Here is a 24,070-nt window from a genome sequence, read left to right as displayed (position 1 = left end):
TGCAACTATATAGAATTGTCTTGTAGTATAATTGTGTTTGCAAATCTTTGACTTTATAGAAGGTGAACACCTTCTGATCAGAGACCACGCCTTACTAGACACAGTACGCCCCCAAGTGTCCAGTACATAATAGTCACTCAAATTTGCCAAATGAATGGACACCTCAAATATAATTTATTTTAAAATCTTGGATGCTGTCAGACTTCAACTCCCCAAATGCTAAAGGGTCATCTCAAGTTTTAGAAATAGCTCCAGTAGTGCTCTTAATGAAGATGCCCAGAACCTCCTGAGCTATATTTTAGGCTTGGCTTTTCCTACTGTTCTGACTTTTCAGAATCAGCCAGAATGCCCTACAGCATTCAGGGGCATTTTAAGTCATTCTTGGCAACAGCTAGGTGGCCCCATTATGCTGTTATCAAAACCTTACAACTCCTGCCTTCGCTGATCTCTGAGTAGGGCACATGTATTAATCACAGGAACCTTCTATTTGTAAAGCTGATGCTTGCTTTAGTTCTACACAGCAGTAAGTTTTTATGGCTCTAGGAGGCTCACCAAGTTACCACTGATTCTACAGCTCTTGCTGATAACTGCCCTCTCAGTTCAGAGAGGAAGTTTAAATTCATCCATGTGATTTTTTTGTATCCAAGTCCCCATAGGCAGGGTGGCTGCAGATCTGAGAATTGACAGTTGTCTTAAAAATCAAGTTTTACTGCTACTCCTTCCTGCATGTAGTGGCATTTATTTATCTATTTATTTTTAAAAGACTGTATTTTTAAATAATCTCCACACCCAACGTGGGGCTTGAACTCACAACCCCGAGATCAAGAGTCATGCTCTACCAACCGAGCCAGCCAGCCGCCCCTGTAATGGCATTCAAATGTTTATCAGGCAATTCATCTTTTATTGCCTTACTCCTATATCTTAATGGGTGAAATAATAGACATTTTAAGAATAAGGCACATAGGGGCGTCTGGGTGGCTCAGATAGTTAAGCGTCTGCCTTCGGCTCGGGTCACGATCCCAGGGTTCTGGGATTGAGCCCCGCATCGGGTTCCCTGCTTGGTGGGGAGCCTGCTTCTCCCTCTCCCTCTACTGTTCCCCCTGCTTGTGCTCTCTTGCTCTGCCAAATAAATAAAATCTTTAAAAAAAAAAAAAAAAAAAGGCACACAAGGGATGCCTGGGTGGCTCAGTCAGTTAAGTGGCTGCCTTCGGCTCAGGTCATGATCCCTGGATCCTGGGTTCAAGTCCCGCATGGGGCTCCTTGCTCAGCAGGGAGCCTGCTTCTCCCTCTGCCTGCTGCTCCCTCTGCTTGTGCTCTCTCTCTCTCTCCCACGCGCATGCACTCTCTCTCTCTAGCAAATAAAAATAAATAAAATCTATAAAAAAAAGAATAAGGCACACAAGCATCTGCAGTTTTGTGAGGCTAACGGACTGTAAAAGTTTGAAGATTCTGGCCTTGGCGCATACTTCCATAGGTATCTTTCACATTCAGTCCTTCTAAGCTCAGCACCTGCTTATTTCTGAAGGCTAGTATGAACATAACCTATCATTGTTGATATGAGCTAAAGCTAACAGCTGTCATTAAACTGTGATAATGCTAGGATCATTTTCTCTTATGCTCTGGAGGCAAGAGTCTGATGAGATGGATTCTCCACAGCTATGCTTGTAGATAGTATAAAATGGCACAACCTTTTTGAAAAGCAATTTGGCAACATGGACGAAGAATTCTAAAATGTTCATGCTCATTCAGCCAGTTAACTGTATTTCCAAGAATCTCTCTGAAGGAAGTCAGAGATAAAGATACGTATTATGTATATTGAAATCAAACGTGATTCTTTTATTATCAAAGCAGTATTATAAATTAAGAAATGTTAAATTATGGTATATCCATTTATTGGAATATATGTAGACATCTACACTGATGATTAAGAAGGGTTTTTTTTTTTTCAAGATTTTTATTTATTTGAGAGAGAGAGAATGAGAGAGAGCGAGTACATGAGAGGGGGGAGGGTCAGAGGGAGAAGCAGGCTCCCTGCCGAGCAGGGAGCCCGACGCGGGACTCGATCCAGGGACTCCAGGATCATGACCTGAGCCGAAGGCAGTCGCTTAACCAACTGAGCCACCCAGGCGCCCCGAGAAGGGTTTTTTTTTTTTAAGATTTATTTATTTTAGAGACACAGAGAGAGAGCGAGAGAGCATGAGCAAGAGGGGCAGAGGGAGAGAGAGAGAGAATCCCAGACTTCACACTGAGCGTGGAGACCCACATGGGGCTCGATCTCATGACACTGAGATCATGACCTGAGCCAAAACCAAGAGTTGGACATTTAACCGAATGCACCACCCAGGTGCTCCAAGAAGAGTTTTTTAGGGCGCCTGGGTGGCTCAGTCATTAAGTGTCTGCCTTTGGCTCAGGTCATGATCCCAGGGTCCTGGGATCGAGCCCTGTGTTGGGCTCCCTGCTCCGCAGGAGGCCTGCTTCTCCCTCTCCCATTCCGCCTGCTTGTGTTCCTTCTCTCACTGTATCTCTCTCTGTCAAATAAATACATAAAATCTTTAAAAAAAAAAAAAAGAGTTTTTTAATGATATGAAACAATTTTTTTTTTTAAGGTTTTTATTTATTTGACAGAGAGAAAGACAGCCAGAGAGGGAACACAAGCAAGGGGAGTGGGAGAGGGAGAAGCAGGCTTCCCATGGAGCAGGGAGCCTGATGCGGGGCTTAACCCCAGGACCCTGGGATCATGACCTGAGCCGAAGGCAGATGCTTAACGACTGAGCCACCCAGGCACCCCATGAAACAATTTTTATAATATAATGCTATTTGGGAAAAAAAAAAAAAATCCAAATTGTGCAACTAGCTATAATCTCAAACATGTTAAAAATACATGCATATAAAGATGGGAAAGAAATACAAAACTAAAAGTAGTTATTTCTGGGTAATGGGGATTATGATCAAATGTTAGTATCGTCTTCATATCTTCTGTATACCCATAACTTCCTACAATAACTATATATTTTAAAGATATTTGTTTATTTGAGAGAGACTGCAGGTGCATGAGCGGGGAAGGAGCAGAGGGGGACAGGAAGGGAGAAAGAAAGAATCTCAAGCAGACTCTGCACTGAGTGTTAAGCCCAACACGGGCTTTGATCCCACCACCCTGAGATCATGACCTGAGCTGAAACCAAGAGTCAGATGCTCAACCAACTGAGCCACCCAGGCGCCCCTACAATGACAAAATATTTTTATATGGAGGGGGGAAGCTATTTTACAAACAGAAAATGTTCATCAACAGATGAATGGATAAATGTGGTATTATCCATACAATGGGAAATTATTCAGCTGTAAAAGGAGTGAAGTTCTGATACATGCTAAAACATGGATGAACCTTGAAAACATTATGCTAAGTGAAGTAAGCTAGACACAGAAGGACAAATATTGTATTACACGATATATCTACAACAGGCAAATTCACAGAGACAAAAAGTAGGTTATAGGCTATCAGGGGTTGGGGAAGAGGGGATGGAAAATTATTGCCTAATGGATATAGAGTTTTGGTTTGGGATGATAAAAAACTTTGGAAATAGGGGCACCTGGGTGTCTCAGTCAGTTAAGCGTCTGCCTTTGGCTCAGGTCATGATCCCAGGGTCCTGGGATCGAGCCCATCATCAGGCTCTCTGTTCAGCGGGGAGCCTGCTTCTCCCCTCCCCCTCTGCCTGCCAGTCCCCCTGTTTGTGCTCTGTCAAATAAATACATAAAATCTTAAAAGAATTTAAAAAAAAAGAAAAATTTTGGAAATAGATAATGGTTGTGGTTACATAACACTGTGAATATAATACCATTGAACTGTACTTAAAAATGGTTAAAATGGCAAATTTTACGTTACATATATTTACCACAATAAAAAAAATAGTAAAAAATAAAACAAAAACCCAAAAAGCGGGGATCTTAAAGTAAGGCTGCTATGGAATAAGGTGAATGGGACATGGTGTTTCCCTTTTACTCCCCTGAACTCAGAGCTGTCCACCCATTGGCACCTGAGGCTCTGGATGGAGGAAGAAGGAATTGTGGTTAAGGGTCAACCAAGGTCCTCCTTCTGGTATAAGTGGTTCAGGAAAAGTAAGAACCAGGAAGAAGAAAATATAAACAGTAATATTTATGTGTACAATTACAATATTTACATTCTCAGCCCTAAGTGTTTTCCTGAGCTCCAGCATCCTATGGCTAACTTTTTTTTTATAAGTAATCTCTATGCCCAACATGGGGCTTGAACTCACAATCCTGACATCGAGAGTTTCATGCTCCACTGAATGAGCCAGCCAGGCACCCCAATGACTAACTTCTTGAGAACAATTCCATCTCAAATAATCAGTATCCCTTAAGAACTTAATAGGCCCCAAACAAACTCATCATGGGAGTCAGCATGCTACAGACTATAAATGAATAAACACGGTCCCTGCTATCAAGACTCTTACAATCTGAAAAAAAGACTAATTGGTTAATAAGTAACCTTTATATCCCACAATATGAGGTTGTCATTAATAAATGTATTATGGCAGAGCAATTTAAGCTAAGGGCAGTGGAAGTACAGAGAAAGGGTTGATTAATTAATTAGGCCTGGAAATAAAGGAAAAGTTTCAATAGAGGCAGAATTATATCCTAGTTACAACAGAAGATGTCCTCTGAATATAAAACTCTATGAAGCAACTAGGACATCCGGATCAGAGATTCAGATATTTGATGACATTTACTACCAAATAAATCTGATAAAATCAATCATTTCTGGGAAATGGAACAGATCCCATTGTTGACAGATTTATGTTATCAGGTAAAAACAGGTGACAGCATAGTCACTATATTCAACTAGATTACCAAATAAGCTCACCCAAATACCTTCAAATGTCATAGAATATAAAACATTTTTAGAAACTTAGTTCTGGATTATAAATCTCTTGGCATCTGCCTAGGAATGACCTCCTAAAACCTAGGCTTTTGTATGAAACAGTCTCTGACACTCCCATATCCCTACTTTTTGACAGCGTTGGATTTCTCTGTCTTTGGTAACATGTGAAAGAAATCTATGATTAATTTATTACACCAAATCAACAAACTAATGAATACATAAAAGAACAGAGAAGCTTGACCTAATCAAAACAGTCCTTCAGTTTTTAAAGTTTCTAAAGAGGATATAAATTAAGCTTTGGGAGGGAGAAAAAAATCACCAATACCAATAGCTTAGAAAGTAAGATTAGAACTTTTCTTGGCAGAAGTACATTCCGTGAATTTTTGGAAGCCACCACTAATCTCCCTGTTCCCCACCCACCAAACTGAGTACTTTCTACTTGTTTGATGTTTTGAAGGTCTAAGTACGGAAAACATTGTAATATTATTTTTTGTTTTACAACAATGGCAATGGTGTCTTCTCTTTTTGAAAGGTTTTATCTGCTTTTCTTAAATTCCTGAAAAACAGAAAGATAGTACGTTCCTTAAAGGTCAGGACTTTTTTTTTTTTAAGTAAACTCCATACCCAATGTGGGGCTCGAACTCATAACCCAAGATCAAGAGTCCCCTGCTCTACTGATGGAGCCAGCCAGGTGCCCCAGAGTTCAGCACTTTGAAACAGGTTTCAAACATTCCAAATAAAAAATAACAAAATTATAATTAATGTGTTTCTTCTATTCTAAGATATATTTTTTCACATCTTAGTTCTGAAAACTTCTGTACATATGTTTTCATGTTTACATTTAATGCAGTAGTTTCTTTTCTCCTTCCAAAGAGCTGTTTTTAAACCAAGTGTGTGTCATTTTCTTTAAAAAATTTTTGAAAAAAACTCTACTTTAAACTTAGTAACACAAACATAATGTTTGAGGCAAGCCAGGTTATATATAGTATACTAGATATTCCTACACAAAATCTGCAAAGTGTTACATAAAGTACAAATATCTTAGAGCTCTCAAAAAAACAATTTTAGAAAGAGGGAAAGAAGGAAAAAAGTAAAACTTCCCATCTTAGCTTCAAATATTCAGAAATTTTACAGCTGTTACCTTGCATTGTTAATTATCTTTATGTATATTTTCTCTGTATAGTCTGTGAGGGCTGGAAGACATCACCCAGGGTTGGGTGCAATGAGAGTGTGTATGTGCTTATTATGTAGCACTAATTTCTTTCCTTTTTTTTTTTTTTTAAAGATTTTTTTTTGGGGGGGGGGGGGAAGGAGCAGGGGGAGGGGCAAGCAGACTCCTCACTGAGCATGATCCCAGGACTCTGAGATCACGAGCCAGGGGCCGAAGTCAGACGTTTAACCGACTGGGCCATCCAGGCGCCCTTGTAGCATTAATTTTCTGTGCAATGTTTTGGAGCTATGACTCCTCAAAAAGTTAGAACTGCCATCAGTAGTAGCAACAAAAAGGAATTCACATCACAGTTTAATAAATGCTGTAATAAAAGTAAATACAGGGCATTATGAAGGCATATAGGAAAGGCATCTGACCTTTCTTTACACAAATGTGTAAGTGTGCTACCAGGAAGGTTTCTGGGAGAAATAATGCCTGCATTAAGACCTGAAAAAAGAGAAACATCAATGTCCTCGGAAATACTTACAGGGATTTTTTTTTATATGTAATAGTGTAACTAATGCATTCTGCATGGTAGGTGTTCAATAATACAAGGTATAAGGCAGATTCTTTCTTTCTTTTGGTGGGGTGTTGAGGGATAAGCGGGGGAGCAGGAGGAGAGGAAAAGGTCAAGAGAGGATATAAGAAAGTGCAACTGAAAAGACCAAAAGCAGGATAAATTGATGAACAGAACGAACTCTGGTTTTAACACTCAGAATCCAGCACTTACTAGCTAAGTGATCTTGGGCAGGTACCTAATTCTGTCTCAGCTTTCTTCTCTGCAACCAGTAACAACAACTGACTCAAAGAGAGTTATCCCCCTGAAATGGGATAATACATATTTGTCTCTTATCTAATTAGTTTCCCTACTAGACTGTAAGCTCCAAAGGACAGAGACTGTGAATAATAACTTATAAACTACTATCTAGCAAGTCCTTGGCAAAATGCTTGGCACACAGTAGATGTCCACTAAGTTTTGACTATCATTACTTTATTAGAACAATTTTAACTACAAAAATATCTTCACCTCAGCACTGCATTGTTAACACGTTTGGCTGTATTCTGAAAAGATCAAAGACTGTTAACTGATTGGTTTCTTTATTTTATTATAAAACATTTATAAAATTAATGCTATCTGACCACAAAAAGTTTTATTAATTATAAGAACCATAAAGTGTCCCAAATCTGAACAAAAACATTTAGAAAACCATGCCCTTGGAGATATTACATAGTTAAATCTATACTTCAAGGAGGTATAAATAGAATCTTTTCCTCTCTCTAAAGGGTGTTTTTCAACCAAGGGTGACTTTGTCCCCTAGGGGGCATGTGACAAAGTCTGAGGACATTTTGGTTGTCATAACTGGGCGGGGGGGTAAGTGGGGCTACTGGTATCTAGTGGGTAGAGGTCAGGGAAGCTGCTTAAACATCCTATAATACACAGGACAGTTCCCACAATAAAGAACTAGCTGGTTCAAAATGTCAATAGTGCTGAGGTGGCAGGGCGGTGGGGGGGGGGGGGGGGGGGGGGGGAGTCAGAGAGAGAAATGTATGCAAAGATAGAAGATTGCCAGAACAAGGGCGCCTGGGTGGCTCAGATGGTTAAGCGTCTGCCTTCGGCTCAAGTCATGATCCCAGGGTCCTGGGATCAAGCCCCACATCGGGCTCCTGGCTCAGCGGGGAGCCTGCTTCTCCTTCTCCCTCTGCCTCTCTCCCTGCTCATGCTCTCTCTCTCTGTATCTCTGTGTCTCAAATGAATAAATAAAAAAAATACATATTAAAAAAAAAAAAAAAGAAGATTGCCAGAACACTTATAAGTTGTTTAGGTTTAACATTATCAGAGTTATTGTCCATTATTACTACTTTTTTTTTTAAACCAAGCTTTGGATTTTTTTTTTTTTTTAAGTTTTTTTATTTTTTATTTGACAGAGAGAGAGTACAAGCAGGGGGAGAGGCAGGCAGGGGGAGAGGCAGGCAGAGGGAGAGGGAGTCGGAGAAGCAGGCTCCCCACTGAGCAGGGAGCCCGATGCCAGGCTCGATCTCAGGACCCTGGGATCATGACCTGAGCCGAAGGCAGACACTTAACCGTCTGAGCCACCCAGACACCCCAAAGCTTTGGATTTTTTTAAGAGAGGTTTAGATTTTTTTCCCTCATATATACTCCAGATAAAGAGAATGATCTCTCTGAGAATTATTTTAGGTCAATAAAAATATATAAAAGCTTTCAATAGCTCAAAAGAAAAAAATGCATATAAAATGTTTAATTTCAAGACTTGCAAATGAAGTTCTAATCTTTTTTTTTTTTTTAAAGATTTTATTTGAGAGAGAGAGAGAGAGAGCGCACATGAGAGGGGGGAGGGTGAGAGGGAGAAGCAGACTCCCTGCTGAGCAGGGAGCCCGATGCGGGACTCGATCCCAGGACTCTAGGATCATGACCTGAGCTGAAGGCAGTCGCTTAACCAACTGAGCCACCCAGGCGCCCTGAAGTTCTAACCTTTATCAGAGTAAGAATGCACAGGCACATCAAGCTAAAAGGAAGAAAAGATACATGTGTCTTACATTTTCTATTTTATCAGTATACTAATTTTGAAAGTACAAAGCAGATTAAAATGATGTGTTAATATTTATTCATATATGCACAGTAGAAGGAACATGTAGCCATTTCACTGCCTTTTCTTTGGTACTCTGCTATTCATTAGTGATCCTTGCCTTCACATTATTTCTGATCTGTTTTATAGCACATATGCATTAATGATCTGTTAAAAATCGTGAGGTGGTACCACACATAGTAATGATATCATTAAATACAATTTAACTTAAACATTCAATTTAATTTATAGTAGTGAAAATTTAAACATTGGTTACTATTAGAAATGGAATTATTAGGTAGAAGTGAATCTAGATGGTAACAGATCATAAATAGCTGATGTTATCATTTTTCTTGAGTATCTTTTGAAATAACATCAGTCTTTGGCTTCATATTTGAGAAAAGCAGTATCACCAAAATATAATAAGATGATTTAAAAAATTTAACCAATAATTTCTGGAAAAGGTCTAATAAGAAAACCAATCCAAGTAAAGCTATTGCTAGAGCTTCTTGGCTGAGGTAATAAAGAGATACTGCTGAGTAGAAAGGGGAAAAAAAATCCACCTTATTTGAAGAAATCTTGGAGTTTCTTTATTTCTATGTTATTAGAAAAAAATATCTTATTTTGCATGAAAATTCAAGAGCAGTTCCATAATTTTGTCACATATGCCAAATATTTTGAGTCAGAAAAGTATGATGAGGGCGCCTGGGTGGCTCAGTTGGTTAAGCGACTGCCTTCGGCTCAGGTCATGATCCTGGAGTCCCTGGATCGAGTCCCGCATCGGGCTCCCTGCTCGGCAGGGAGCCTGCTTCTCCCTCGGACCCTCCCCCCTCTCATGTGCTCTCTGTCTCTCTCATTCTCTCTGTCTCAAATAAATAAAATCTTAAAAAAAAAAAAAAAAAAAAAAGTATGATGAATTCCTTATCTGTCAACTAAAAACATTTTTTTACAATCATCCATTTCTATACAATAAGCAAATTCAACAACTAGTCCTTCAAAGACACGTGACTGACAATATCTGATTCTTCTAAGCTGATATTTTACATTTGAAAAGTGTAATTATTTGTGAATGTGCTATTTGTCCACATAATTTAACAATTTATAAAATGATCATACCTCTTCAATACCAGCTATATTATTCACAGCCAGTTTTTTTAGAGAACTCTGAAGTTTTTTGTCATCAGCCGTAGCTGTTCTATGTACCACCTTCTTCTTTCTGCGAGCTGTACCCTGAAAAATAACCAAACAGAAGTGTTAGGATGCCTAGCATCTGGCAACTGCAGTCACATGTCTTCCTACTCACAATACTCTAATTAAAAACCACATAAGAAATCGCTGACTTAATAGTAATGACTAAGAAGACTGCTCAGAGTTGTGATTGTCAGCCTAACCCAAATTTCTGAGGGCCAGTTCTAGTCAGTTCTTATTTTTTCCAATATCCATTTATCATTTCAATATATTATATTTTAAAACTTTTCTAATTAAAAAACAATTGTGTTTTATAACAACTTCCAAACATTACAAGGAATGCTTTTTACAATACCTACCATTCCCTGACAATAAAGTTAAATCTAAAGATATTCTGAAACATTGAAGATTCTGACATAATTAAGAATCAAATGCCTACAGCTGAGTGTTCTACATTCCTAGAATCTAGGAATGAAAAAAATCAAGTTCTTAGTTCAAGGAGCATACATTATAGCGGGATGGAAAAGTCAATAAATATATAAACAAATTAGATCCTTTCAAATGGGATAAGGGTATTAAGGGAAAAAAAACCCAACACAGTACTAAGAGTATTTATTGGGTGGGGGCAGAGCACTACTTTATTAGAATGTTCAGGGAAGGCCCTCTGAAGAGGTGACATTATGAGCTGAGACCCATAGGAAGATCTAGGGGAAGAGTGATCCAAGCAGAATGAAACAAGAGTGAACCTATTGTTTCTACAGAAAGAAAGCAGGTCAGTCATGGTTTTGGCAGAGTGAACAAAGGGGAAGGAGGAGGAAAATGCAATCAGAAAGATAGGCAAGGGCCAAATCACGTAGCCTAGAATGCCATGGGCAGGAGTTGGATTTTATTCTAGCTGCAATACAAAGGTTTAAGCATGGGAATGATTTGATCTCATTTATGATTTTTGCAGATGACTGACACTGCTGTGGAAAATGAACTATAATGAGATCAATCAGGAAGCTACTGCAGTAGTCTTGATGAGAGGAAGAGTTCTGGCAGTGGAGATGGTGAGAGCTTAGACTGTCAGAAGAATCAACATGCTGATGGACTGGACGTGGGAAACGAGGAAAAAAGGAATCTAGAATGATGCTTAGAATATTGGCCTGAGCAAACAGTTTGACAATTATACTATTCACTGAGATAGAAATAGCTCATTTCTAAATGGTTACTTTGAAACTCTAAATATATATTTCCACTGAAAAACTATTTAAAATAATGGATTAAATTCCTGGGCCAATTAAAAAAAATATAACCTAAAGCAGAAATAAAACATTACCCAAAGAAGCCTAAGTCTTGAGGGCTAAATCTTTCTGAGACCTGGCAGGAGGAAAGGAAGAGAGGTTTCCATCTCTGGGTAATTCCTGCAGTACTCAGGGAATCAGCTTTATAGAGAGTAGGTATGGGCTTCAGTGTCAGCAATGCTGGTGGGAGTGGAAGAGACTTCTGTGAGTAGCAGCAGAAGTTGTGACAAAATCCAGTTGCTGAAGGATGGATTAAGGGTGACTACTTTCATAGATGGTCATTTATCTGTGAAGTGTTCCTGACTCAGGGATAGCTCAACTGCTTACTGTATGCCTCAAATGAAATGATCCTCAGGTACCTCAAATTCAACATGTCTAAAAGCTTATCAGTCCATCAAACTATTCTTCCTATATTTCCTAAGTTTTATAGCTGGTGGTACCACCATATACCTAGTCTTTAAAACCAGAAATCTGGGGGTCATCCTAGACTCTTCTTTTTCCTTTTCGTATGAGTTATGTCATTCCAACTCCTAAATTTGTGTTCCATATACTTCAGCAGCAGCCTCTCAATTGTTCTCCTCTATGCCAAACTTCCATTTCATTCCATTTTCCATGTTGCCAGCACCTACTTTTCTAAAATGACTGTTCTTAAAATCCTTCAATAGTTGCCCCTTGCCTATAGGATAAAATCCTATACTCCTTAGTATGGCATATACAACCTCAAATTACCTGGTTGTTTCATCTCCTACCATTCTTTATCCATTACATAGTCTAAACTCTTTTTTTTTTTTTTTTTTAAAGATTTTATTTATTTATTTGAGACAGAGAGAATGAGAGAGACAGAGAACACATGAGAGGGGGGAGGGTCCGAGGGAGAAGCAGGCTCCCTGCTGAGCAGGGAGCCCGATGCGGGACTCGATCCAGGGACTCCAGGATCATGACCTGAGCCGAAGGCAGTCGCTTAACCAACTGAGCCACCCAGGCGCCCCATAGTCTAAACTCTTAACTGTACCAAACTAAAGCAAGCCATTCCGTTAAGCACCATGCTATCACAGCATGCCTTAGCATGTGTGAGAATGACGATCCCCTTTTCACTCTACCCACTTACCCTCACCTTTCTACCTATTGATAAATTCATTTGTTCTCCAAATCTCAGCTCAGTAATGACTTCCTTGCTCTCCTAGGCAAGAGCACCTTATACTTCATTTTAACATTTACTATTCTGAAGTGTAACTGTGAGCATGTCTCTCTTCCAAGCTAAGCTGTGTCAAGAGAAGAAAATCTTGGGCACCTGGGTGGCTCAGTTGGTTAAGCGACTGCCTTCGGCTCAGGTCATGATCCTGGAGTCCCGGGATCGAGTCCCACATCGGGCTCCCTGCTCAGCGGGGAGTCTGCTTCTCCCTCTGACCCTCCTCCCTCTCATGCTCTCTGTCTCTCATTCTCTCTCTCTCAAATCAATCAATCAATCAATCAATCTTTAAAAAAAAAAAGAGAGAGAAGAAAATCTTGACTAGTTATCTACTATGTGCTTGGCACATAGTAGGTGCACAGTAAACTAGTTAAATGAATGAATGTGCCAACCACCTGGTTTAAAATATATAATAGTGATGTGCTGAATCAAGCTCTTCCAGGTATATTCTATGGTTCCTGAATATCCCTAGTTTTTGCATCGGTATATTACATTACACTTGATGCTACAATGTGACCACTTTGCTTACATGAATGTGTTAATATGACTCCAGAGTCCTATAACTGTATCGCTATGGAAGGAGAAAGTACGAGTCACTTCTTCCCTTCCCCTTCTATCTCCATCCCTAGGAGCTATGGTTATCATCAAAGTAAATGAAAAGGAGAGCTGCTACACAGTATCCTACCTACTCCCTTCCCAGGTCTGAGCTGAGTACTATTCTCACTTTTCCCTTTACAAAGATTGTACTGGGCAGAGATAAAGGCAGAGTATTCTCCTTGAGCTGGGGGCTAGAGCTGCAGGGAATCAAAGATTCTCAGAATGAGCTCTTCCTTAGCCTTCAAAGTACATGGAATAAGAATGTTTGTGCACATATTGACCAACATAGAAGAATAGGCAGGAATTTGGGAGGAAAACCTAGCAATGAACAAAACGTACAATCAGCTTGAGCATTTCCAGTTAAACCTAATAAACCTAACTGTAGAAGTAGGTGTATCCAGTCAAGATGAGGTAAACTCAACATCTGGGATGCCCTGCAAATGAGGGCATAACAGCTATCATTTATTAAGTATCTACTCTGTGCCAGACACCATGTTAGACGTTTTATAAGTATTACTCTAATCCTCAGAAGCATCTTATGCAGGATTATGTCTATTTTGCAGATGGGAAGATGGAAGCCTAACAAGGTCAGATAACTTGTTCATGTCACATAACTACCAGATGTTAAGAGGATTCAAACAAAGGTGGCTATTTCCATTGCACTACCAGACAAAGAAGTTTTCTAGTTACCTATTTTAAATCTAGACAAGTTATTTTCAAATTGAAATGTGGTTTGATCTTGATTATTGAAAAGATTTTAGATTTTCAATGACCACAAATCCAAAATACTACTACTGTCTGGTAATAATACATTCTCCTCTCAATTTTTCTTATGCCACACTCACCTTGCCCCCTATCCGGACCTGAGCCTGAAGTTTGGCTAACTTTTCTTGATTCATGCTGTTGGTAAATCTAGGGGAGAAAAATAGATTTGTTAAAGTTACCGTTTACCAAAATAAAATATCTGTTTATGCAACAGTACCTTCTGGTTCACTAGGCTTGCAATATTCATCACCACCATGATCATATTAATACCGTCTATATATTCTTAATAAATATTAATAACTTGTTCTAGCTTCATAAACCAGATATTGAGAACCAAAATTAAGTGTAAGACCACAAGGGAGTCAAATATACGAACAGAAAATAGAATGGGACTCAAAGTTACCTATTTGAAGATCCCTCCTTAAAAACAAAATTCACGGGGCGCCTGGGTGGCTCAGTCAGTTAAGCGTCTGCCTTCAGCTCAGGTCAAGATCCCAGGGTCCTGGGATCGAGGCCCACGTCAGGCTTCCTGCTCAGCGGGAAACCTGCTTCTCCCTCTCCCTTTGCCCCTCTCCCATGCTCATGCTCTCTCTCAAATAAATGAATAAAATCTTAAAAAAAAAAAGACACCAAAACAAACAAACAAAAAACCCACATCAAAATTCAGTTCTTTGGCATTCAGTAAAAGCTACCCAATTAGAAAATCTCTAGACAAGCCAGTTTTTTTCCCCCGGAGATTTTTACAGCACAGAGCAGTTACCAAATGTTATTAACACAACCTTTAAGCAGACTTTTTTCTCCCAAATCATAAATGAACATATATAACCTTGTAACCATAAATAGAACCCCCCCCCAAAAAAAGCTGGACAAAGAAGAAATTCAACAATAGGCTCTCTAGCTGTCAAGATATGAGGTAGTCATATCTTCTATTCAAGGTCAGATGGTATGTTAGTAACAGGAAAAGAGAGCCAGATTTTCAGACATTCAGCACTGTAGCAGCCCTTTCCACAGAGTTCATTCAATATCTTGCACTGATATAGTATGTCACACTTGTCAAGATATTCTTGCATACATGGTAAAATGCTTCACTGCACAATTTGATAAAAACATCTCTGCTACATTAATTCTAAATTTTTGTGTGTGTTTGGTTGGGGGGGGGGGAAGAGATTCTTAAAAGTAAGCTTTTTAAGGTGAATTTTGATTTTGAAAATTTTAAGAAAACTGTAAAGTCATAAATCCTAATCCGATCAGTGATATTCCTACCAAAGAAAAAAGTTCTTACGTTTATAATGGGTTGTAACATTCCACACTATATAAACAAATAAAAGCCAAGGTTAAGGGGCATCTGGGTGACTCAGCTGGTTAAGCATCTGCCTTCAGCTCAGGTTGTGACCCCAGAGTCCCTGGATTGAGCCCTGCATTGGGCTCCCTGCTCAGCGGGGAGTCTGCTTCTCCCTTGCTCATGCTCTCTCTCTCTCAAATATATAAAATTCTTTAAAAATAATAATAAACCAAGTCTTCTTTTACTTGTTCTGTGGACCAACAGACCATTACTAAGATATGAGGGAATAAAAGCTGTTAACTAAACTTTTATGACCAATTCTCTAACCTCTTTATAATTATCATTCACATGAAAAAGATAATGTCTTTGAGAGATGAAAGAGAATCAAAGATTATATAAGTACTAACTATTCTGTATTTTGACACTGTACTTTAGCACTAACCCATATATATATGTTTCAAGGCTAAAGTCCAGTTCCCAAATAACATTCAGAATTTATGATTCCTCAATCTTTGCCCAGCACTGTATCACAATGCTCAGCAGCTAAAAACATTCCTTTACAGGAGGAATACAAAGCCAGAAGGCTTAGGTGTGTACCAATCTCAACTCAGCCACAGACTTAAATTTGCTGATGCAAATCCCAATGTCTATACTCAATATCCACAGAAAAGGATCAATATTCACTTTTCCCAAAGGAATATGGCCATGAAAGTATAGCGAACTAACAAGAACCTAACATTTTTTTTTTTACAAAAAAAGGGGCTAAGTGAAAATATTAGAACTAGACACAGGGTAAACCTTCGGGAACTCTTCTACATTTGAAGTAACAATCCCAAGAGAAGAGATGGAAGACAAGAGATTGAAGTCAAGATGAAGAGCCTTGACTTGTTCGAAACAAAAGCAAAAACAAAATTAACTCTTTATATCAATGTGTAGATGAAAGAACAGATTCCATTCCATGTAATCAGTACAACAGAAAACTTGTTCCCAAGAATTATCTCAGAGAAAAAGCATTTTAGGGAGGTTATAAACTCGGGGGGTGGGGGGAGAGGAAGAAAGGTGGTCCTTTGGCTACTAACAGGTTGGGATGTGTGGAATTGAAGTAGTAAAGAGGACTGGACTCAGTGTATGAGAGATGAGCTGCCAAGCTCGAATCTGGACTAGACCTCAAAGATCACCTGATTTAATTCCCTATTCCTCAATAACCTTTACTTCATTGTACCCATTATTTCTGTTTTGTATGTGAGGCCATCTCAAATACCTGCAAGCAACAGCAGGGTATAAATAAATTATAAACAAATAAAATAGTTCACCTCCCTCCTAATTTAATAAATCTGGAAATGAGGGTCCAAAAGTGAGAAGTAACTTCCTAAGAACATAAATTATTGAATTCTTCCTTGGGGATCCTAGGATCGCTTAGTCCTTTACTCAAGGACTCAAGAAAGATGTAAATAATGAGGTTATAATCAGTATTTATTGAGTGCCTAAGTTCCAAGCATTACGGTAGGCACTTTCACCATGTTTACATATCATGTTTACACATAGATAAAATAATTTCAACCTTTAGTCCCAACTTTTTATTATGTGGCATTTCTCTAAGAGAGGCACAAGTTTTGGAATCAGAAGGATGAAGGTTCTACCGCTTAGGACTTCAGAAAGGTATTTTACTTTCTGAACTTGTGTTCCTTCTGTATTAGAAAAGGTTTATCACCACACAACTCATACGGTTGTTTTTAAGGGTTAAAGGTTAAGTTATCAAGTACAGGGTATGGCTCACAGTAGATACTCAAAAACTGGTAACTATTGTTACCACTCCCGAGGGGACAGCTATGGTGTAAGTGAAAGAACGTGGGAACGGAAGTTGAAACCGCCATTCACTAGCTGTGTAACAGGGTGCCCGTCGGTCAATTTCCTGACAGCCTACTATGCATCAGGCAGTGTGATGGGGCTATCGAGATGGTCAAGGCAATTTCTCAGGGAGGGAAGCAGAATTGTAAACAAATACTGCCATTACGAGGTGAAGAGAGCTGCAACAGAATTCAGTCCCAAGCGCTTCGGGCCGGGGGCTGCTAACCTCAGTTTCCCTATCTGTAGAGTGGGAAGATCAAATGAGATGACAACAGATAGGCTGTTGTCAGAGCATTGTTGTTGTGAATAAAGTAGGGTAACAGGAGAGAGGCGGGAGGCCACCCGCCTCCTGGGACTGAATCCGGGCGGCAATAGCGCGGGCCCCCGCTGGCCCCCACAGGGAGCGGTGGTGCTGGGGACCTTCCCTCAGGTGCCGACCCCCAGCTGCGCCGCCGGTAACCGACAAGCCAAACCAGCCGCCTCCGCCCCCACTCGGCGCGCCACAGCGGAAGTGGCAGCCCGAGTGGTTGGCGGGTGTCGGAAGAAGAGGGCGGGGGGAGACCGTGCGCAGCGGCCTATGGCCGTGGAGTGGCGGGACCGCCGGGGGTCTCACCTGAAGCAGGGAGGGTCCTCCAACAACAGCACGCGGCAAGAGCAAGATGGCTGCCTCAGTCGAGACAGAGAAAGACGACGGCAGCAGCGGCGGCGGGAGCGGGGCCCACGTGACACAACCGGCTCCGCCTCTCTCTCTCACCAGAGCAGCCTATCCCGGGGAAGGCATATACGAACTACAAAACCCAGCCTGCTCTGCGCCTCCCAATAGAAATGCGACAGGCGCAGGTGGCCGCATTGCATTCTGGAGCTTGCAGTCTCCCGAGAATTCCATTGTGTCTGTGCCTACAAATTTGTAGGGATCCTAATTAAAAAGAGGTGTGTGTTTTTGTTTGGTTGTGTACTTTTGTCGCGTGTCTTTCACTAAGCATTAACTCCGCACTGTCGGACTCAACTAGTGCGGACTCATTAGTATGGAGACTCAACTAGTCTCCACTCAGAGAGGAGACGGGAAATTTTGACCTGTTATGTTGTTTAAGAAAAAAAAAAATTGAGAAAGAAATATTCAACCCACAAAGTTTAAAAACAACAAGGCAAGTAGATTTAACCAGAAGAAGCTTTACGCTTTAAATGCCTGCAGTGACTTTTGTCCTAGTTCCCTGAAGAGCTAGGTCAGTTTTGCAGTAAGAGATCCGAAGTTTGGTTTTCTCGGAGCTTGCATCAATTGGTTGCATCATCCCTGAGTGGAAGAACTGCTGCTGCAAGGAAAAATAAGGTCCAGCGTTGCTTCTCCAGCAGGAAGAGGGCATTCTTGTATGGCTCGAAACCATGCACTGCAGAACAGTTTTGCCAGGTCTCCTCGTGGCCCCGGCAGGAATTTAAGAATGAAATCTGGTTGTCTAGTCTTTTTTTATTTGCGGAGCAAGAAAGGGGAGGCCAATGGCAACACGCCCACTGTTGGGAGCCGCTTACTTCACCAATCAATAATTGGCGTTGTGAATATTAAGTGCAGCGGTTCTTGGGGGGAGGGGCTCGCTTGCAGGCAGAAGCAACCAGCAACCAGGTTCTCCGGAGGCCTCTCCCCACCGCCTACCCCCGCTATCTCATCCACCTTTTCCATCTCGGTCTTCCGACTGAACACCCAGAATCGAAGGGAAGCAGCTCGCGCTGGAGAGCAATTCCCTCACCCTTCTACGTGATCTGCACCTTTAAACTTACTCCATCTCAAACCGGACCCCGGAGGCACCACCCACATCCGTCTAACATCACTTCCTCCAGTGTTACGGGGGGGGGGGGGGGCGGAATCTGGGAATGCGAGGGGTTGGGCTGAGCCGCACTTGGGGAACGGCGCGGACCTTGTGCTAGGGCTCTGGCCGTCCTCCGCCTGCTCAGCCCAGTGGCCCCGTGCATCTACCACCATGGAGCTGCGGTCTCATCTCGGGGCCACCTGTTTGCTGGGCTTCAGTTTCCTGCTTCTCGTCACCTCTTCTGCTGGACATATTGGGCTTGGAAAGGGTCAGACCAACTTCTTATCTTAATCTTTACTCATACCGGGCCCAGCCCAGTTTAGCCCTCTTCTTGTGCTAACACGATTCCCCTCCCGTTCTATCTCTTAAGCCACGCCAGATTTCTTTTTATCCTCCCTAACCGCTCCTGGATTTTGAGGATTTCTTGGGGGTAGGGAGTAGCGGGTTTGGGGAATGTTGAGATGAGGAAGTTGTGCTGGAGGCCTCCCTAAATTCTTGGGTTGGGAGTGAGGAATCACCCTTAAATTAGGGATAGCATGTTTAAGAGTCCAGCATAGGTGCCTAGCACTTGGTAAGTCTTCAGGAACATTCAATTACCTTCTCTTCTGGGAGAAATAGGGTCTCTGGACAGCTGCATATGCAGAGATCCTTTCCCTGGCTCTGAGATCCCCCTTCTTACCTCTTTCCTGAAGAGCTGGGTTATTGCCTCCTCTGTACAGGTCTTGAGGAGAATAGGACCTGCCTACCAGGAAGGTGTGACTGGTATATAAAGAAAGGCCAGATGAAGGGTAGAAGGTCTGATGTTAGAGGGTAACTAACAATTGTCCTTGGTGTGCTTCAGTCAGTGTGTCTGAAGAAACTGAATTTTTTTGAGGAGTGAGGGGATATGGTTATGAATGGGGGATGGGAGGTGTGACCCCCTACTCCATCCCCTTCTCTACATCATTTGTACTCAGGGTTTGTGCTTTTTCTAAGTGGAAGAGTAGTAGCATGGATTCCTTTCTTCCATTTTTTGTACTGACCTTACTGGATGGAATGATTCTGATGCAGTCCTGCTGTTTTAAATTCTTTTTCTATATCCTCCCTATTTGCGTATTTATTGGTAGGTGATGAGTTGGGTGGACATTCAGTGTGCCTGAATGTGGTCACTCCAGCAAATAATTTTTGATCACCTACCGTATTCCAGGCACTGCCCTAGGCACTAGGGATATAGCAGTGGACAGGACAGATAAGGTGCCTGTTCTCACAGAGTTTATATTCAAGTCAGAGATACAGAGAGTGGACACATGAACAAGAACAAATTAAGAAGCAAGATAATTTCAGCTAGGGACAAGTGCCATAAAGAAAGCGAAACTGTGATGGAGTAGGATGGCTGGGGAGGATAAAGGAGCCAGCATTACATGAGCTAGAAGCCAAAGAAGGCTTCTCTGAGAAGGTGATATGTAGGTTTCCATCTCAGTGATGAAACTGCACGGTGAATTCTACTGGGCCAGAATGTTTTCAGTACTGACAATCCCGTTTTAAAACAGATTACTGTATATTTAGCACAAAATTATAAGTACCAAGGGAGGCAGAATATGGTGTTAGGAGTGTGAGTGTAGATCTGAGTTTTATTTTACTCTGCTATTGACCATCTGAGAGACTTAGGGCAAGTTGCTTAACCTCTCAAAGCTCAGTTCCTTATCTGCAAAATGGGCATAATAATAACTACCTTGGACCCTCAACAAATAATTTATTCTGTTCCAGTTACTGTTAGGTAATACCTTGGAGTCACCTATTTAGTATCTTTATTCCTTGTTAGATGTTAAGTCATGTGTGGTTGTTCCAGTTGCCATTGCTGCATAATAAATGACCCCAAAATTTAGTGGTGTAAAGAAATCATTTTATTATGCTCATGATTCTGTGGGTCAGGAATTCAAACAAGGCACAGTGGGAAAGGTATGTCCCTTGGTTCCATGTTTGGGGCCTCAGCTGAGCAGGTTTCTTCTCCATGTGGTCTTTCTTCATGGTCTCCATGTGGGCTTCCTCACAGTATGACAGCTGGATTCTAAGAGTGCCGCCCCAAGAGAAAAAGGTGGAAATGTGTTGCATTTTTGTCATCTAGCCTTACAAAGTCACATAGCATCACTTCCACTGTAAGGGCATGTTCAAGGGGAAGGACCCCCATGGAAGGAATGTTGAGGTCACTTTGTAAGAAAAGCATGTGGAGTGAGAGAGATTATTGAAAGTGTGGTCTGCTGCAGTAAGCCAGGACCATTTCGGTCTCATTCATGCTCAGGAATAGTGTTGGAAGAAGAAATGAATGGTATACCTGATCACTGAGATCCCTGTCTTTTTTTCAGCGTATAGTCTGAAGACTGTCAAGGCAAGTAAGCAAGCAATTGCATACACTGTGTATCTAGTGTAGGAGGGCAACTGGAGGCAGGAGGGCTGTGTTGTGAGGATTAAGTGAAAAAATAGACACTTCATATCCTGTTACAAACTTAGAGAGTATTTAGTTAATATTTATCATTATGCCCTCCCAAGGAAGAATATTTAATTGTTCCTGAAAGGAATTAATAATTTTTCAAACTTTTGTTTTTTTGTGTCTCTTGGGTACAGATTCTTGGGAAATAAATTATAGCCCACCTACCCCAGCTCCCCAAAATGTGCTACCTGAAGCAGGGTTCCTGAAAATCTTCATGAGTTAAGATTTCTTCCCAAATGTAAAAAAAAAAAAAAAAAGATTTCTTCCCAAATGTTTCCAGAAGATAGCCTGTTGGTTTGCAGAGAGGAGAAACTAAAAGACTAAAGAGACTAAAAGAACAGGAAGTACGGTGGTGTGCTGTGAGCACTGGATGGGAATCAGGAGGCCTGCATTTTAATGCTGGTCAGACCAGGTAGCCAGCTGTGGTCTTCCCTGGGGACTCTTTATTGAATGAGAATATTGAACTAGAAATAATTCCTAAGAGTCCTTCCAGCTCTAACATTATAGTGTGCTCAAATACAGTTGACTCTTGAGAAACACAGGGGTTAGGGGTGCTGATCCCCCCACACCCTATAGCCAATCAGCATATAACTCCTCCAAAACATTACTGATAGCTTTCTGTTGACCAGAAGCCTTACCAATAAGATAAACAGTCGATTAACACATATTTTTATGTTATATGTATTATATAATGTTTTTATATAATATTTATTTTATTTTAATTTTTATTTTTTTTAAAGATTTTATTTATTTGACAGAGAAAGCACAAGCAGAGGGAGTGGAGAAGCAGGTTCCCTGCTGAGCAAGGAGCCTGATGTGGGACTCGATCCCAGGACCCTGGGATCACGACCCGGGCCGAAGGCAGCCGCTTAACCGACTGAGCCACCCAGGCGTCCCTGTTTTTATATAATAAAGTAAGCTAGAAAAAAGAAAATTAAAATCGTAAGGAAGAGAAAATATATTTATAGTAGTGTACTGTAAAAAAAAAAAATCCATGTATAAGTAGATTCATGTGGTTCAAACCCATGCTGTTCAAGGGTCAACTACAATTTTGTTGTTCTCTGTGTCCTAAAAATTTGGAATATATCACCTATGGGGAGAATTGTAATGAGTAACATTTTCTGTACATTCACTATATTCCAGGCACTGTACTGTGCATTTTTCATGTATTGACTGGTTTAATCCTCATATAACCCTCTAAGAGTAAGGGTAATACCTTTTCTCATCATCCTCATTTTACAGAAGAAGAACCTAAAATGGGGCAAGGGAGTCACACAGCTAGTAAATGGACTCTCTGGTATACAAATCCTAGAGGCTATGCTTTTAACCAGAACACCATTCCTGCCTCTGAGTGCAGAAACTCCTTTGAAGACTTCACAGGAGAAATGAGAAAGCTGTTAATGGAGACGGTTCATGTGCTCTCCAGCCTGAAACAGAGATGGATGACTTTGTCAAGTCTCTGGAATAAAAATTTGGCACTGACACATATGAAGTATTTACCTTCCACACTGTGCATGTTCCCAATAACCCTATGGGATAGATCATTTTGTTAGTCATATTTTGCGTTTGTGAAAATAGTCAGAGGATGGAACTAGGCTTCCAACCCAGGTCAGTTCCACGACAGTTGGACTCTCCTTTCTTAGCCACTGTGTTATTCTACCTCTCAGGTACGGTGTTGCTTGTTTTAGAGGCTTGGCCACCAGCTCTGACACTTGACCTTTTGTTTCGTCAGCTTGGGAGGGGGTGGCTAATACTTTTCTGATGTCTTTCACTTACATTCTTGAAAACAATTTTAAGATGAAGGGCTTGGGAATTCTGATGTAAATTCTGTGTTTAGAAATGGTCCCTTCCCCTCCCCCCTTCTAAAATTAATGTTTTAGGAAAGGAGCAACTGGATGTGGGAGCCTTCAGCTCACTTTGCAGATAGTGGCGTAAATTAAGTGGCTGTACGTGTGACACTAGGAAATTGGACTGTCTTCCGATGTTCCACGTTGGCATGTGTGCATGCATGGGTGGTGTCAGGGAAGTAGGTGATTTTTTTTTTTTAAAGACTTTATTTATTTGACACAGAGAGATAGTGAGAGAGAGCACAAGCGGGGGGAGGCAGGCAGAGGAAGAGGGAGGAGCAGGCTCCCTGTGAGCAGGGAGCCCGATGCGGGACTCGATCTCAGGACCCTGGGATCATGACTTGGGCCGAAGGCAGACGCCCAACGACTGAGCTACCCAGGCACCCTCAGATCTGAGTGTTTTCATTCTGCTTTGGTGAGGCCATATTCATTCATTTGTTCACTTAACCTTTGCTAGAGAGGCAGTATAGTAGTGTGTGGTTAAAGTACAGACTCTAGAACTTTACCACCTAGGTTCTAATCCTAGCTTTGCCATTTAATGCCAGTGTAACCTTGGGCAAGCTGTTTAAAGATTTTATTTATTTATTTGACAGAGAGAGACACAGCGAGAGAGGGAACACAAGCAGGGGGAGTGGGAGACGGAGAAGCAGGCTCCTTGCTCCACGGAGCAGGGAGCCCGATGGAGGGCTCGATCCCAGGACCCTGGGATCATGACCTGAGCCGAAGGCAGACGCTTAATGACTGAGCCACCCGGGCGCCCCTGGGCAAGCTGTTTAACTTTAGCTTCCATATCTGTAAAATGGGGATAATTAGGGCACCTGGGTGGCTCAGATGGTTAAGCATCTCCCTTCAGCTCAGGTCATGATCCCAGGGTCCTGGGATGGAGCCCCGCATCGGGCTCCCTGCTCAGCGGGGAGCCTGCTTCTCCCTCTCCACCCCCCCCCACGCTTGTGCTCGCGTGCTCTCTCTCTCTCTCTGTCAAATAAATAAATAAATAAAATACTAAAAAAAAATAAAATGGGGATAATTAGAATTTCTACCTCATAAATTTATGTGAAGATAAGTTAACACATGTAAAAGCATGGAAAACAGTACCTGGCATATAATGAATGC

At 41.2% G+C, this 24,070-nt stretch overlaps 2 protein-coding genes across 4 annotated transcripts in view; one reads left to right on the top strand and one right to left on the bottom strand.

The window, feature by feature from the left end:
- Positions 1–21,303, bottom strand: part of BTF3L4 (basic transcription factor 3 like 4) — a 30,107-nt gene extending 8,804 nt beyond the window's left edge. The window contains exons 1-3 of one of the 3 annotated variants that reach the window (XM_021684310.1): positions 21,299–21,303; positions 13,795–13,861; positions 9,809–9,922 (exon numbers count right to left, since the gene is read on the bottom strand). In XM_021684310.1, coding sequence (XP_021539985.1) covers positions 9,809–9,922; positions 13,795–13,848 — 168 coding nt within the window. In that variant the 5' untranslated portion in view covers positions 13,849–13,861; positions 21,299–21,303. Of the gene's footprint in view, positions 1–9,808; positions 9,923–13,794; positions 13,862–17,457; positions 17,579–21,298 lie in introns of those variants that run through there. The other 2 variants (XM_021684309.1, XM_044914513.1) reach the window with 2 other exon arrangements.
- The window catches only part of TXNDC12 (thioredoxin domain containing 12), a 33,478-nt gene continuing 28,072 nt past the window's right edge, over positions 18,665–24,070 (top strand). Inside the window, exon 1 of the mRNA XM_021684308.2 lies at positions 18,665–18,911. Within this exon, the coding sequence (XP_021539983.1) occupies positions 18,815–18,911 (97 nt within the window). The 5' untranslated portion in view covers positions 18,665–18,814. The remainder of the gene's footprint in view (positions 18,912–24,070) is intronic.

The sequence above is a fragment of the Neomonachus schauinslandi genome, chromosome 4 (assembly GCF_002201575.2).
Source record: "Neomonachus schauinslandi chromosome 4, ASM220157v2, whole genome shotgun sequence".
In the NCBI taxonomy this organism is placed as follows: Eukaryota; Metazoa; Chordata; class Mammalia; order Carnivora; family Phocidae; genus Neomonachus; species Neomonachus schauinslandi.
Note: the sequence above shows the minus strand (reverse complement) of the source record. Positions and strands in the feature narration are given on the sequence as shown.